The following is an 18251-nucleotide window of genomic DNA, read 5'->3' as shown; positions in this document are numbered from 1 at the left end:
GCCGTTAGTTTTCTCGTTTGAATTGTTTTACATTGTCTTATCGGGGCCTTTTATAGCTGACTATGCGGCATGGGCTTTGCTCATTGTTGAAGGCCGTACGGTGACCTATAGTTGTTAATGTTTGTGTCATTTTGGTCTTTTGTGGATAGTTGTCTCATTGGCAATCATACCACATCTTTTTTTTTATATTATGTCTGCTAATCTTTATACTATATATGCATATACACCTACACTTAAATACGAATTACTTCCAATGATCTTCAAGAATTTTCACAGAATACATATGTTTCATGTTATAAAACCATAGGCGGATTTTATTAAAGGGGCTGGTGCTACATTCATGGTTATTGCATAGACTTTTTACATGTTTCACTTATAATATGTTTCCTACTTTGGGTCCCCCTTTTTCACGATTCAAGATCTGCATCTGATTTAAACCAAATGATATATAAAATAAAACGGCGGAGCCACAACCACAAAAGCCCTCCCCTCCCCCATGTCATTTAATATGATTTAATCATATTTATTGTATCTGTTAGAATATGTGAGGGTCGAGCTCTTTGTTCTCAAAATATCTCTATATATCGATTTTAATTTTGTTTAAAGAAATGCAGAAATTACTTAAACCATGTTTCAAGAGCAATAACTCCTACAATGGTTCATTTCCAATTTTTTTTCCAAAATTTTCCGTTTATAAATTTTGAAATTATGAAGAAACTTAGGTTTTTCAAAACTCCTCAGATATTTAAAAAGGCCAAATCAAGTACAAAACTGAAGAGCATTTTGAAAACCGGGTCAAAAATCTAAAAAAATTCTACCTCAGGCATAGATTACCTTAGGTGAATTTGGCAAAACTTTTAGGAATTTTGGTCCTCAATGCTCTTTAACTTCGTACTTTATTTGGCTTTTTTATAATTTTTGGATTCGAGCGTCACTGGTGAGTCTTTTGTAGACGAAACGCGCCTCAGGTGAATATACAAAATTTAGTCCTGGTATCTATAATGAGTTTATTAAGCATACCAACTAACCCCAAGAATTGTTTTTTATAATCAAACAGGATTTTTTTTACCCTATGACCTTAAGGGCATACCATACAGTTACAGCAGAGGTAATGACGTTGATAACGTAATATGGCTGATAAACTTACATACAAAGAACAAATCTTTTGCAGAATGTTGGAAAATAGTATAAGTTTTGTCTGCAAATCGTCTAAAAGTCATCAGTGAAACAGATCCAAACACCAAATCTCAAACAAATTCGATATTTTTTAAATCTCGACAGTTTTAAAATTAAAAATGTAACTTTCTCGAGTATAGAAATATCGTACCGCACTTGATGCAGTGGTAGAATCTATATATATACTGTACATGTATGCGTGCATATATGAACGTGCATGTGTGCACATATGTACGTGTATGCATGCGTTTATGTACGTATTGTGTTGTCATGCTTCATTGCGTTAAAAATTGTTTTAAAAAAAATATCTAAAGAAATCTTTGATGTTTTGTCCGAGGCGTATAATTCTGGCCTCACAACTTTTGGGAACTATTGGTCCTCGGCGATCTTCAACTTTGTAGTTGTTATGGCTTTCAAACTTAGTACATATGAGCATAGTTTTGTGTGGACGTAGCGCTCGTCTGGCGTATAAAAATATATTTTAACCTGTTACCTGTTGATGGCTGTTGTTCGTTGGTTTCTCTGTCCTATATTTTCTCCCATTTATCTGTTTATTTTTTGTCACCCTGTCACATAAATGCTGTCATTTCATTGTTATAATTAACACTGTCTTTGAAGCGGGAGGTTTGGCATGCCACAAAACCAGGTTCAATCCATCATTTTTTCATAAAAGGCCCTGTACCAGTCAGGAAAAATGGCCATTGTTACATTATATTTCGTTTCTGTGTGTGTTACATTTCGATGTTGTGTCTCTGTTCTGTCGTTCTCTTATATTTGATGCGTTTCCTTCAGTTTTAGTTTGTAATCCGGATTTGGTCAATTTATGAATTTTGAACAGCGGTATACTACTGTTGCCTTTATTTTATTTCATTGCTTTTAAAAATTGTTGAAATAATTGTTTTTATTTCTGGGAGAATTGGGTTAATACGTGCAAGAATATTAAGAATAAAACAATGTTTTTTTCAAGAACTGAAAGTTTGAAAAAATTATTGCAAATAACGTGAATAATGCGGAATATAACAAATGTGGAAATTCTATTATTTTCTGTCTCATCTGGATACAAATAAGCTGATGAAGCCTATGAAAGTCATTCATTGCTGTGGATGTGGATGTAAAAATCAAAGTGAAGAGTTACCGGGGACTGATATGTTAAAGATAGTTTTTAGACTGCGAAAAACGAAGACAACTTTTTCCTTATAAATTATATATACATCAAAACGAAATGAATTTTTCTTCTTTTACAGATAATCATCAGCTCTAGATATATTGCATTTCTTATAATTATGTATAAGTGGTGTACGATTTATTTTTATTCATTTAAAACAATATTATCAATTCGTTACATTTTGTCCAATAATATACCTGAACTAAAAATATTTATAGTTTTCCGTGTATATATGACATGTGTGACCTCATTTCGCAAGATAAAGATCAGTTCTTACAAGTTGTGAAGGTTTCATATACTCGACATAAACCAATGTGCTTATCATTCTTTTTGTGTAGTCTTGATTAGTCGACTTTATTCTAGTGGATAGATTTCCTCCCTAAAATAAAAAAAAAAGTTCTCAAATATTATTGCATGACCAGATCATCAAACCGTCTATCGTTGGCTCTGAAATGGTTAAATAAAACGTTGCAATTTAAGATATCATAACGTATAAAATAGGATAATACAAATTTACAAATTTTTTTGACAGTACAAACATTACCCTGTATAAATATCCAGACATGGTACTGGGGTAAAATAATGTTGTGGTAAACCAGTTGTACATTATAGAGTAGGTATAAAACGCATTAAAGTATGTACCATGTGTTTGATTAAGGTTCGAATTCAAATGGTTACCGTGTTCATTTGAATATCTATACAAATAGAAAGGATGTTATATGATTTTATTCGATGTTTTATAACTACTCTATTTCAAACGAAAATTAAAAAAAAGATAATCGTATAAAGAGTTTGACTTGTATTAAACCTAAAAGTAGGTCAACAGACATCGTTGTACTTGAAAAAGATAACCTGTGTATTAAGAATATTCAAGCGTAATTCTTGGGGACCTAAACTTTAAAATGTTTGATTTGATTTTAAATGTTATATATATAAATATATATATTCGAGTCTAAATTGAAAACTACGTTCAAACCTATGATTGCGTTGGATAAAAACCGCAATTTTTATACTTGTGCATGTTAAACAAATTTCGTTGTAGAAGGGTCTAAACACAGCACAAACAACATTTTCCAAAAGACCAAAAAAGTGAAAAAGTATATTTCAACAAAACGCATTTGACTAACAGGTCGAACAACTGATGTTCTTGAACCCTGCTGACTGCCATTGGAGATTGCCAAATAAAATTGATCACAAGATGTAACAAAATGGATCTTAAAATGAATTTAATACTAAACAGAAAAACTTTTTAAACTTGTGGCCATGATGTTATGCCACAAACATACGGTGTCAATATATTTTAGTACACCAGATCCGGATTTCGACAATAAATGTCTCTTCAGTGATGTTAGGGATCGAAACGGTATTTGGAAGGCCATATTAAGAGTATCCTCATTTTTAGAAAAAGTACCATAATTTTTAGATAAACTCTTGAATTTAAAGAGTCAATATAGGATGAACGGATCATATAAACCGGAGGGAAAATATGATACAAAGCCCAAACAAAAAAATATAAACGAGTCTAAATTGAAAACTACGTTCAAACCTATGATTGCGTTGGATAAAAACCACAATTTTTATACGTGTGCATGTTAAACAAAATTTCGTTGTAGAAGGGTCTAAAAACAGCACAAACAACATTTTCCAAAAGACAAAAAAAGTGAAAAAGTATATTTAAAAAAAACGCATTTGACTAACAAGTCGAACAACTGATGTTCCTGGACCCTGCTGACTGCCATTGGCGATTGCCAAATAAAATTGATCACAAGATGTAACAAAATGGATCTTAAAATAAATCTTGTAACAACAATTAAAATCGCAATCGATATGACCTTTTTACCCGTACAACTGTAAACATTGCGTATAAATAGAACTAATTTATCAAATGCATATGTTGATACACTGATACACACACTTGAAAAAAATATATTTATATAATTATATTATAGGTGTAATATCATCATTGATTTTCCCTATTAGTCTTTGCTAAATTTGCACTTTTGAAAAAAATGTACAGTATTTACCTTTATGTCAACCAAAGAAATACTTTGCATGAATAAAGTTAAATCCTTGCCAGTGCTACAGTGAAAATTTCACACTACATTTTATTGCATATAAGAAAGTAACCATCACCAGAAGTAAACAACCCAATTTTTATACTGTTATTTACTGGTTACCTGCTTTGGTAACTATGTAACCTTAACTTTCCAAAATATCTTATAAGATCATCAAATAAAAAAAGAATGATGCTTTGAGACACCCAACATACATGTTAATGACTCAGAAAAATTTAAGTGCATTGAAATGCAGTGTTAATTTTCTACAACTGTCAAATTCAAGGGAATATTTTTTAAGACCTACGTTCGTATGCAACCGGATGTGACGTGCCATGATTTGGTGGTATTACACCTATATAATAGGAGATGTGGTTTAATTGCCAATGAGACAACTATATTCTTCGATCACTTCCCAACTGTTTTTTTTTTCTTCAAGTTTGCTCTTGTGTTTGAGTTAATAAAACGCTTTTTCATGTTAGGGAAGGTTTTACAAAGAGTTATCAATAGTAATCAAATTTTAATTGTCCATGGCTATTAATGTATAGATTGCTTTAGCCGTACTTGGCACAACATTTCGGATTTTTTTTTTGTTACAACTTTAAGTTCTGCGAATTTTTGTTTTTTCGAGCGCTACTGAAGAGTCTCGTCTAAACGAAACACGTGTCTTGCATACAAAGCCATGTATATTTAATGAATTTTTACAGACACATAAATCATTTTTCGGAATACAACCTTGTTCCCTTTATATTATGTCATTCAATGGATTACTTAGTATTTAGTAAAAACTAATGGGATATAATTTTATTGACGGATAGCACAATTGGGAAAAAGATTATTTGGTGTATAGTAAATAGATGAAATTAGAAATTACGCGTAATTACTAAACATTTTAGTAAATACCTGTAATAACTAGCCAATTTAGTAATTACATGTATTTACTAGTTGTTTCAGTGATAACTGGTATTCACTGATTTGTTTTTTTAAATTTACAGCTATTTACTTACTTGATATTTTTTTGTTTTTAAATTAAAAGATAAATTCCAAATGCCAGATAAGAAAGTTAAATTGTATGTGCTTTAGGACTTTGTGAGAAGTTGATAGGCAACTTCGCCATATCTTTTTGATAAAAGAAATAGGATAATGCAAATTTGGTAAAATAATCTTGATAATTTTTTAATCTCATAATTTCTTTTAAATCAAAATCTCCTTTAGGCATACTTTACATATAAAATTTCCAAATGACGTAAGTTAGACCCCTTTTACACTAGCATCTTTTTAATCGATCAAATTTGAATCAATCTAAATAAAACCAGCTAGCGTTCACATTATCTCTTAACTTAAACGATCTCTATCTGTCTAATCTGAACCAGTGCGTTCGCACTACAATTAAAAACGCAATCAATATGACCTTTTTACCCGTACAACTGTAAACATTGCGTATAAATAGAACTAATTTATCAAATGCATATGTTGATACACTGATACACACACTTAATTAAACAATTGGATGAAGTTATTGTTTCTTTTGAATCACAAGTTAAAACTTTCACCTGTTTAAGAACCATCTTTTTGTGGATTGAATAAGTCAACTTAATCATGTAAATGGTCCATCCCATTTGTTTTTACTTTCAATGTTGTCATTCTGTTTCATTTTGTCGAGCTTGCGACTTTTGTTGAAAAAAGGAGACATAGCAAACCATTCTGTCGTCACCAGCGTCCACAATTTTTCACTATGTGGTTCTTTAAATTTTAATAACCTTATTAAATTATCCTGGATTTGTAACAAACTTGAACAGAAGCTTGTTTCATATGATCATAAGATAATTTCCAAGAGGTAAATTTTGTAAAAATGAAATAAATTTATTCGTATTTTACTTATTGACTTAGTTTTTATGCCATGGCAGTTAACAATACATTCATTCTGTGGTTAAAGTTATAAAGTTTAATGAACATCTCAAAACATCCTACCCTACTTTGACATGAGCTTGTTTATGATCATAAGAATTTTCAAAAATGAAAATTTGTAAAAAAAATCCTTTTTCATCCTTTTTCATATATTCCTTATACATGAACGTTTTTTCCAGTTAACATTACAAACACTATGCGGTACCTGTACACGAAGACCACGAATTTTATCCAGCACTAGTTTTATAGTTTTAATGATGATATTCATCCCACATGTACCATTAGTTATCAAAGGTACCAGGTTTATAATTCATTACGCCAGATGCCCATTTCGTCTACATAATACTCATGAGTGACGCTCATATCAAAATATTTATAAGGCTAAACAAATTTAAAGTTGAAGAGCATTGAGGGTCCAAAATTTCCATAACGTTGTGCCAAATACGGCTGAGGTAATCTATGCCTGGGATAAGAATTCCTTGGTTTTTCAAAAAAATAAAAGTTTTGTAAACAGGAAATTTGTGAAAATAACCACATTATTGATATTCATGTCAACATCGAAATGATGACTACTGGGCCAGTGAAACCCTCGGGGATGAAACGTCCACCAGCAGTTGCATCGACCCAGTGGTGTAAATAGTTATCAAAGGTACCAGGTTTATAATTTATGGTTTTCCAGTTTAAATTTTTTGACACTTAGTCTAGTAATTTTTGGGGCCCTTTGATAGCTTGCTGTTCGGTATAAGCAAAGGCTCCATAAAGACTGAACCTTGACTTATAATGGTTTACTTTTATAAATTGTTACTTTGATGGACAGTAATCTCATTCGCACATAGACCACACCAAGTTATTTATATTAAATGAGCTTATCATACGTAAAGTATAGGCAAATTTGGATAATGAGCTTTGCATGAGAGAGATATATTTCTTAATATGAATTCATTGATAGAATTTTATAACAGCAAATTCCTACTTAATATGCTTTTATACCTAACAACTCATTGTTTCTATCTAAAAGAACCATAGCACCATTTTATTTACTTATTTTTCACTTTAGTGCTGCTTACAGTCAAGTCATAAACTTTAACGAAATAAATACAAAAGAACTGACCATAACATTCGATCACATATGAAATATTCTTTTACTTTGGGCATGCTATTGAAAGAAGTCACACATTGGAATGCATATGCTCCCATATTCTTGAAGTAAATCCACTCTCCTCTTTTCAAGTCTGGTAGGTTGATGTTTTCAATAATTAAATCTACAGCATCACAAGTCGGTCCCCATATAGTGCTGTCATACACTTTTTCGTCGTCGTCCTAAAACGAAATAAACCTGTATGCTTATCCATTTTCCCTAATATTGAGGTTCGCTTGAAATACTATATCCAAAAAGACACAACGTTTCCTTATCTTTTCAAGTTGACTATCTTTTTTCTGGTAATTAAAATTTTAAAATTTGTAAAAAATCTTAGTCTAAAACTGCTGTTAAAGGTTAAATAATGATAATGATAATGATATTTAGATATACCCGACGTATTGTATAAAACCCGACATGAAGTGCATTTTGGAAACACGCACAAAGGATATAATTAGATAAATAAATAGTCCATGTATTTCATGATCAATCACCAACATGCGTCATTAAGCCCACCGAGTATTCAAAAGTAGAAAAAAATTGTAAATAAATTCTTGTATCTGGCATTCGATACGACACGTGCATTTACAATGAAAAACGGTGTGAACTTTATTCTGAAATTGTCATTTAGATCTTAATATAATCTGAAAAGTCCACAATTGTAAATTCAGTGACAGTCAATTCGGCAGTGTTCAATGGCTTTTAAGACAATTTGGTATAGTTGTGTAAAGTTAAATATATATCAATTACTAAAACAGGACAGTCTAAAGATAGACTGAACAGATCTAACGGTAAATTGGGTGTCTTTCTCGATCTTGGAATTTGAAATTATGTGATTTATCATATTTACAGCTATATTTTACAAACAATCGAATATTTTTCTTAAATTCATTATTTTCAACTATGTCACATCAGATAAAATAGCTCAGATAAAAGGCGAGGAAACTCAGATAAAGGTACTTTCTCATAGAATGTTTTGTGCATTTACCTATATCATTATGCAACAAGAAAACGAGTCCGGTGACCATATTTGATTCTATTTCTTACCCGAAAGCATACAATTAGCGGTACCTTCTCTTAATAATCAGATTCCATGGTGTAGTTTGTGTCTTTTTATCTCACAAAAATAGTTTTTTCCATGGAAAGTATAATATACAACATCTGACTATTTTGCACACCCTGCAGCTTGGAAAAAGCCCAGTGGCCTTTGCTTCATACCACATTTAAAAAAAAGCGTAATATAAACTACATTTTAAGAAATTGTAAAAAAAAAGATTTATAATTTAGATCCCCTTCTACTTTAACTGACTGCAAGTAAGTCTGCCAATTGTTTAAAAGACTTCATAATTTTTGGTGTGCGTAGTTTTTTAAGAGGGACCGGTCTAGATAGAATTTACCGTTTCATATAAAAATTAGTTTACAATTTTAAACAAAAAACATTGTCACACTCGCTAAATGAATTGTCTTGTCATAATTATTGTCTATGAGAAGGATTATTTTGCCAATTTGTCATGCGAAATCAAACGCAATAGCTAAATCTTCCTTTGATATCATATTGTATATTACCTTAAAATGTGATGGAATGAACCAGCCAGGGTAGAGAAGACAATCGAAAAAGCATCCATAAATTCCATCATTGACATAATACATTCTAATTTGTTTATAAAGTGTATCTGTGTTATCGTGAAATTCACCATCTGAAAAATAATGTACTGCAATAAGTGACGTAGGTATGTTGATAATATTCCGATCTACAGTAATAAGTTAATCTATATCCTAAATGAATGAGTGCTTTGCATGATAAGATGTATTCGAATTCGTTTGTTTGAAATCTTTTACTATGTTTATTTCATAAACTATATAACGTAGTGTAATGCCACTTCCGGTTGCTGGGCTGGTGAAACTATTTTGGACATTTTTTCAAAATATTTTCAAAACAGTTAATTTATGATAATTACCATATCAATGGTATTTCTTGTCAACACGGATGTGCTTAAAACTGAGCTGAAGGAAATCTCCAGAATTTGATAGTCAAAATGTTTCAGCATTCTCATCAATAGTCTTCATGAATAATACATTTCGCTAATGGTTTTGTTAATATATTTATCGAATGTATACAAACCAGTTGTTATATTTTCAATTTCTTTATCGACAATTTTCTTCGCTATAATATTGGTTGCTATTGTAAAAGCTGAGGATACGTAAAACTGTCCAGGTTCAGCTATTATTCTGACGTCATTCCCATTGAAATATTTGTCTAATGATTTATTCACTACGGTAGATATCTATAATAAAAGTTTGCTTTTATGAGTAACCTTCTATTTTGAGCTTCTAAAACGAATCAATGTTCACATGGAATAACTTTTTTTCTCTATTTGATAATGTATGCATACTGCATTAACGAGTTTTACCTTTTTTTTTTTTTTTTAACTTCGATGAATAATTGTTGCATGTTATGATAGAAATGCGAAGGATATGGGCATCCATCCATGACACATTCACAGCAAAAAAGATTAAAAAAAAATAAAGGAACGGCGCTTTCTTTTTCTGTTCTTCGTATGAAAGTCACATTGCAGCCATCAACACAGAGCAAAACAAGAAGGTGTCATAAGTACATGAATGTCCAATCCGCACTATCATTTGCATGTTCAGTGGACCGTACAAATGGGGTAAAATCTCTAAAAGAAGAAAGAACAAATCATACGTAACATGTGTACTAAGTTTCTACTTGATTGTACTTCAACTTCTTCAAAAAATACCTCGACCAAAACCTTTAACCTGATTTTGGAAAACGAACGGACGGACGCACAAACCAGAAAACATAACGCCCAAAAATGTGTCATAAAAAACAAAATCATCTCACATAAAGTTTAAAATGGCCCCTATCACCGGCTTGAGCGGAATTCTTTCCAAATATAATTTGAAAAGACTTTGTAAGATGTAAGACATGTACCACCTAATCGGTCCAGGTCACAATAGAACACACTTGAAAGCAGTAAATATACAAAATAGTTTCTGCACATTAGGGTCAGTCGCGAACTATAAAGCATTTATTTTAATAGTAAAGGTAATTGATGAAAGATAAGGAATGTTGATCCTTGTAGAACACACTATTTACTGATATTTGGGATTAAACAAAAAAGTATGAACTTATTCTAAAATCTAAGGCATATATATCCTGACTCTCAGATATGTAGTGCCTGGTTATGACTTATCCAAAATTTTTGCAACCAGTGAAGTACTGTGATATACAAATACAGGTATATTGATCCCAATTGCATAAAATGTTCACTATGTATCAAGCTATGCTGCTTTTTACTTGTAAATGTGCTATTGGTTTCATCAAAAGTTTTGTAACAAAAAAAATCATTTTAATTAAATGCATTTTGTTGGATAAATCAGTTGACAATAAACAAAAAAAGATAAAAGTAGATAGAAGTAACTTTTTTTTTATCCTATTCCAGTAAAAGTTCAGATCAAGGCAGTAAATAGCATATAAAAAATATTTACAGTAAAAACGAAATAGCCCTAAATAAAACTAAAGATCGCTATAACGATATACATCTCCTTGAGTACATATATACAGATATTTCACAAGTCAATGTGACAATAAAAACAACAGTCCAAAGTAGTATTATAGTAAGCCATTTTAATACCTCTTTAAAAGTGTTTTTATCATTTTGGACGTTTCTTCCAGGAAAACCTCCACCTATATTCAATAGAGTCATATCGAATCCCATAGCAAGTCCTAATTCAAATACATATCTTGACTCCTCTATAGCTGCTCGATAAGCTGCGGCTTCTTGGCAACCACTTCCAACATGAAAACTGTAATATCGTAAAAACGCTCAGACATCAGACAAGATGGCCCCACTCGTTTTTCATAGCAGCAATTTCTTTTATTAATAATAAAAATCAAATATATCAATTGAAGAACTGTTTAAAGCTGGTTATTATCTAAGAAATTTTATCACTTCTTAGATGATTTTGAATATGAGTTGTCCGTGTAAATTTGACTTTCTTTTTATAAAATGAACAATAAACATTTAACCTACCATCTCTTCAAAAAGTGAAACCAATTGCGACTTACATACGAAATTCTATCAATTTGCTAAATTCTGTTCGAATTTTCTTGCAGCATCATATTTTGTTAAATTTGTTCACCAAGGAATAAAAAAGGGGAAGCATATGTCACGACCTTACTAATTTTAGTTCTTAAATTAAGTCACGAAAACGTCAGTTGAATCCAATTTCTTTTATTCATTTGAGATTGTGATTTTACCGTTTGTGAAGGGACTTTCCGTTTTGAATTTTCCTCCGAGTTTGGTATTTTATTTTCATCTTTCTTTTATATTTTCATTAGAAATACTTTTTTATGCGAAACCTTATATTTATAGTCATCTTTGGAAACGAATTCATACTGTTGTAAGACACCTAACTCATGTAATTTTATATTGTTCAGTATGACATGTTTTACAAAGCTATGTAATATAAACTGTAACAATGGACAATCTGAATAATACACGTATATGAACCTTGATGATAATTTTATGCAGTAACACTTCAGCAATTTAATTTTTACAAAATACAATTGTTGATTGTACTAGTTTTATTTTACACATTATGATTTTAGAATTAAACCACAACACAGGCAAATTCGGGTGAAGGGAGCTATATCTAAATGATTAACTTACCTTACACCAATTACGTTTAATTTCAATTCCTTTGCATATTCAAGAAGCTGTGATGCTTTTAAAGGATGACATCCGAACTTTCTTTTTAATGGATGTTTTACCTTGTGGTTTGATTGTGGACATATTCGCAATACCAGTCTTTAAAACAAAAAAAATAAACATTTAGATAACAACGATATAGAATACCAAGAATACAAATTAAATATGCAAATACATTGCAAAAATGAGATATTACACAACGAAATAAATATAAAAACCAAACACTTTGTACCTGTTTGATGTTAAAAATATAGATTATATATATATATATCTATGTTCACGGAATTACTAAAAAGTCATTTAAATAAAGGATATGTTCGATATCGTCAACGATGCATGATACCTTAATTTCTGGCTTGAGAGTTCTAAACATAACATCCTTTATTGATAAAACCACATTTAATTTATTCAGGAACGTCCGAATTAAGCTATTAAGGGGCGACCAGCTTGAGAAACAAGAAATTACCAGTCAAAAACGACAACACCAGCGTTACAAAACATCAAATTGGACATTTATTATCATATATTATGTACTCACGTTTAATGATTTATTTTAAACGAACATAATGGACTTTTATAGCATGTAGTTGCTTAAATATGCTTCTCCTAGAAAAGAGGAATCAGTCCTCTCTCATTTACTATCTTAACTGGCCTTTTACTGTTAGTACTAATTTTAAGAGAATTCGAAAAGTAGATTGCATGATGAAATTGTATAGAATTCTTCTACGTAGAAATGACACCATTTTATCCGATACGTCTCAGAAAAACAATTTAAAGAGGCGAATGACCTATGCCTGTCATTTGTCAGACTGTCAGTATTATAATCGATGTTAATGCAGTATTTTAGACCATTAAAATAATAAACAAAAGTAACTCCACAATATATATGTAAATTCATGTATAAACATCAAGTCTATTTCTAAATACTTTGCGGCAGGATACTCTTCTTTGATCTTTTCTAGTTCATCATCACAATCAAATGTCATCATAGCAACGTCATTATCAGCGGCATACTTCAAAAATGATATCTGCTTATATGGATTAGCATAGATGATTCTGGTCGGATCAACACCAAGATCCAGAATTTTCTGTATTTCAATCTAAAGAGAAACAAATATCTTACAAATTCAATTACTACATGAATTAATCAATTTTCCCTAACGGTATATATAGTTTCGGCAGGATCAACATGCTATAAAAGGTAGCAGTACATATATATAAAAAACACAGTACTGCATGCATCTTCATTGCATAGTTTTACTTGCGGGGGATATATAGAGAATATACATCAGCTTCTTACATACTTACAAATTAAACTGTTTTCTATACGCCACATGTTTTTAATCACAAAGTTACTTTATGTCCTACGGGTATTTTTTAGCTCTCTTTCAAGGTAGGTCAACAATAACGAATCGTCTATATCAATGAGCACAGCTTTTAAGATTTAAATGATTTTGTATAATCAAACAAAAGCTTTCCTCAATATATAGATGGAACTTCTAAGTATATAAAATTTAGAAAGAGAATCGACGTTATTGTTTATGTTCACCATTAAAATCATAATATACCATTATTATTTTAGAACGTAAGACGCGTGCCTTTTCATCAACATGTCAGTCATAAAAGGTGATCAAATCAAACAGGTAATGAAATAAATTAAATAACATATAGAGGAAAATATACAAGACTAACCTTTGTCCTATCTTTGTATTGACATATAAAATAAATTTGCATATCGTGAAGTATTTATCGTGTACCCATATATATGAAAAGTAACTATTAAATGTGTCCTACTGATTTATCATATCACCTTGCTTGCACAATCAAAGGACATCCCCATGTCAGCCATTAAACGCAGCACGGGGTAGAAATCATTGCATTTCACTGCTGCAAGGAATAAATAAAAACAATACTTTATGGTCTTACAAATGAATGATTATAATGATTTGACTTTGTTTTGTGATTTTGTACATTGTGCTGATTATTTTTCTTTGAGTTATTCTTTGTGTTTTATCATTGAATTGACGGTTCGTTTTCGACTTATAAGTGTAATGTATCTTTTGTTATCCTTTGCCTTTTTATTACTATGTTTATCAAATATTTAGTTATGATCATATATCGTAAGTGAGATAAATTATAATTACCTCAAATATATCAAAATGTTTCATGATAATAGCAATTTTAATATTATCAAAGGTATCATAGTTAAGTAAAGTGGTCTTCGTTGTTTAATGTCTGGTATATTTGTTTTTGGGTAAATTGTTTCGATAGAAATAAGACCTTTTTTAATTTATATTTCCATTTCTGTGCCTTTTATAGCTCATTTAACGGTAACATTTGTTCTCATGATCGAAGGCCATACGTATGCCTATCAATGCTTACCTCGATCTCATTTGAACTTTGGCGGATATTTATCTGATTAGCAATCTTACCATATCTACTTCCTTTGATTTGGGGACGATTCTTATGAAGACGAAACTGGAGTCTGGCATACACAATTATACGCTTGGTATCTTGGATTAGACTCCAAACATCTACGTCGATGTCTTTGCCCTTGTCAAGCCCCATTTGTTTTCGTGTTGAGTAAGAGTTACAAAGAGTAACGTACAGAAAACAATTATCATCTTTAAATATTTACCGTAGAATGGTACAACCGTCGGAAAACTTTTTTGCCAAATCTTGTGTTTTCTGATAATATCTCCTAGATCACCAATGAAAAAAGGATTCTCCTGCCGAATATATAAAAAAAATATCTATCATAGTTTTATATGTAAATTATAGGGTTGTGAAGGTGTCACATAAGTGTTACACGTTGACAAACGCGATGGTTTCAATTTTCCTATAGTCAACTTCCCATTTCTGTGTAGCAAAATCCTAGTGGCACCAGCATATAAAGTGTATTTGTCTCAATTGATATGTTACTCTAGGGCTAGCTAAAAGAACGTTGATTTTGTTGAACGAGGAATACTGCTTTCTGAAAAATGCTAAGACGGGGCTATGAATCAATCAAATTAAGTTCATCACTCAAGAAATTTTACGGTCGCCTTCAGAGCTGATTGGCCATTATGACAAAAGTGTGTCAGAAATCATATCTGATATTCTTCCTCAGTCATAAAAACCTTCAATCATTACCGAACTGAAAAAAGAAAAAAACACGACGGTTGCCGTATACGATGCAGGAAATGCTTACCCGTCCGGAGCACCTGATTTCACTTCCGTTTTTTAGTTGAGTTCGTGGTGTTTCTTCTTTATTATTTGTAACTGTTGATGTAAATGTCTTTTGGTTTTTTGAGTCTCTTCTATTCCTTGGTTATTGTCATATTTTTTGAGTCAATGTATTTATCTAATATAAAGGTGTTGTAAAAAAACATCTTTAATATATTCATACATAAACACATACCTAAAACATATGGATTGTTTTCATGAAGGTTTTGAAATTTAACAATAAGAAATCGCGTAAGTAGTAAGTTTTGGTTTTTTCAATTATCATCATCATCAAATTATCGAAAGAAGTGATAATATGAAATATTTCTTATTGTCTGAATAGTCAATAGTGCATTTGTCGTAATATTTCACCTATAAATATTCATCGTATGCTTACATATCAAAGCTTTCAATATGTGTACGGAATATAATTTTATTGATCCAAATATCTACTTTTTACAAAACATTGGCGGAAACTATGTCTTTACCTAGGATTATACTTTGACTTACGATAACAGTTGACGAAAAATTCGGGGTCTTCTCAAAATGGATAAGTAATGTATATATATATATATAAGTACGTCTGAGTCAGTGACAACTCTACAACAGATTTATCCATCGGATCCCCAGCAGTGATGGTGATACATGGCTGTGTACATTATGTATATACAACTCGTCTAAACATCAACCCAACAATGTTAGACCTGTACCTTTGCTTTCGCAAATTTGCTTTCTACAGGGTCTAACATTGTTGGGTTGATGTTTAGACGAGTTGAATAAAATATATATATATATATATATATAAACAAATTATTGAGAGATTCATAGTATAATTAAATGGGTTTTTTTCTGGTTATTCTTATACTTTATTTCCCACCAATATGTGTTGCTGGTCAGCATTCAATATAACTTATCCCGTCGTCTTTCAATATTACAACTTGAGAAAATGTATGTGTCCTTGTCAGTCTTTTTGATCCGTTATCGGTCAAAAATTAACCGTAAATAGAACTACCGAAAACGAAAATTCTGGCAATGTCTGCCAATCATTCAAAGAAGGCAAAGAATAAGATTGATATATTTTCTTGAAGTAGGTACATATTTATGTGTTCATCTTTAGTTGTTGAAATTTGACTGGGACATGTCCCTTATTATAAACGATTGGTTCGTCGGTGGTCAAGCTAGGACAAATAGGCTTTAAATCGAATAATGAAAGAAATGTGTACCATTACAACTGGTGGAGTCTGCATCAGAGCAGGTAATGTTGCTATAGTAAATTTGTGTTCTTCATCTATGACGTGGGGGATTAAATAAATGCACAAAATATAATTATCATATATTCATTTTTATGTATTCATAGATCCTATCGCTTTATAGTAGGAGTCAAAAACATATAAAAGATTATACATTTGTATCCGCAACTGCTCATTATCCGACATAATTATTGTGTGATTGTATAACACTTACGTTTAACTCTTGCTAAATGATGTACATACGGTATTTTTCTACTGGTCATGGCGTTAACGATACATGTAGTAAATTTCGCGTTGGCGAGGGGTTTTAAGACTTTTAGTTCATTACATAATCCTAATTACATATGAAAATATTTCTTGACGTGTAATTACGTTTTTGATTAAAATCTTAAGGATATTTGGTGCATTCAAATGTCTATACAATCAAGTAGCATTTGAATTTTAAAGGGTGTAATGTACTTTTATTTGAAACATATACATGATATAACAACTTTATTTCTTTAGATATATAAAAAAAATATGTTTGATTGCATTAAATCTAAAATAATTAGGTTCACAAACATCCGTGTACTTTTAAAAAGACAACCTGGCTGCTTTAAGAATATTTTAACAAATTTTCCCGATGTAATTTAAGATGTAATGCATGTATATGTAGAATACAACTTAAGTTACTTTTATTTTTTAAACGAGGAAACGATGCAAAGGGTTGTTTAGAATCATTAAGTCGGACTCCACCATGTTAAAAAAGAGACGAAAATAAAAACAAAAGTCCTTTAAAACTTCACAAGGAAACATAGAGTTCATTTTGCCATGACGATTTTAAAATCAACTGATTTTGACGAACCATGGTTTATTAATTTTCCTATAATATCGATAACGTTTAAAATAATAAAAGACCTCTGACAAATTAAGATAACTCAAAACAAACCCCAATATAAAGTTGAATCAAATTTACGCTAACATCCATTGTATGTACCGATTTTTCTTTCAAATCCCTTTTTTTGACTATTGAAAAAACATCATAGTTTTTAATGTCTACTATGCATTAAATATGTCCGTTATTATTTTGCACCTATCATTTCAAAGGCAAATTATGAATAATCATGACTATGATCATGTATTCTGAATATGTGTATACTCAACGATTTATGTGTGTTTGCATGATTGTGTGTGTGTTTCGAATTTATCTATTTACATTAACAAAGGAGTATCTGATATCAACCCATTATAATAATAATATTTAAGATTTTAATAGCTCATGTAAATATGAAATCATATGACTGTCAATCAACATACATCCGCTCCAATCTGATTAGTCTTCTCTTTGATTAGACTATCAATGGAGTCTTGTCTTTCCACTAACTCCACTAACTCAACCAGGCTGTTCATGCCTTTTCGGACATAGTTCGTCATACTTCCTTTAGTCTACCTTAAAGTACATGAGGTAATAATGGTGAATTGCAATAATCTCACATGCTATTTAAAATTGAGAATGAAAATGGGTAATGTGTCAAAGGATAACAATCCGACCATAGAAGCGAAAACAGTAGAAGGTCACCAATAGGTCTTCAATGCAGCGAGAAACTCCCGTACTTGGAGGCGTCCTTCATATGGCCCATAAAC

The 18251-nt window shown here is 31.1% G+C and overlaps 1 protein-coding gene across 1 annotated transcript in view; it reads right to left on the bottom strand.

Annotated features, from left to right (window-relative positions):
• Positions 1 to 2612: 2612 nt before the first annotated feature.
• The window catches only part of LOC134699377 (ornithine decarboxylase-like), a 35339-nt gene continuing 19700 nt past the window's right edge, over positions 2613 to 18251 (bottom strand). The window contains exons 4-12 of the mRNA XM_063560980.1: positions 14813 to 14903; positions 13985 to 14061; positions 13102 to 13274; positions 12136 to 12273; positions 11098 to 11269; positions 9564 to 9726; positions 9008 to 9138; positions 7415 to 7623; positions 2613 to 2720 (exon numbers count right to left, since the gene is read on the bottom strand). Of these exons, the coding sequence (XP_063417050.1) occupies positions 2696 to 2720; positions 7415 to 7623; positions 9008 to 9138; positions 9564 to 9726; positions 11098 to 11269; positions 12136 to 12273; positions 13102 to 13274; positions 13985 to 14061; positions 14813 to 14903 (1179 nt within the window). The 3' untranslated portion in view covers positions 2613 to 2695. The remainder of the gene's footprint in view (positions 2721 to 7414; positions 7624 to 9007; positions 9139 to 9563; positions 9727 to 11097; positions 11270 to 12135; positions 12274 to 13101; positions 13275 to 13984; positions 14062 to 14812; positions 14904 to 18251) is intronic.

Source organism: Mytilus trossulus, unplaced genomic scaffold, assembly GCF_036588685.1.
Source record: "Mytilus trossulus isolate FHL-02 unplaced genomic scaffold, PNRI_Mtr1.1.1.hap1 h1tg000050l__unscaffolded, whole genome shotgun sequence".
Classification (NCBI taxonomy): Eukaryota; Metazoa; Mollusca; class Bivalvia; order Mytilida; family Mytilidae; genus Mytilus; species Mytilus trossulus.
Note: the sequence above shows the minus strand (reverse complement) of the source record. Positions and strands in the feature narration are given on the sequence as shown.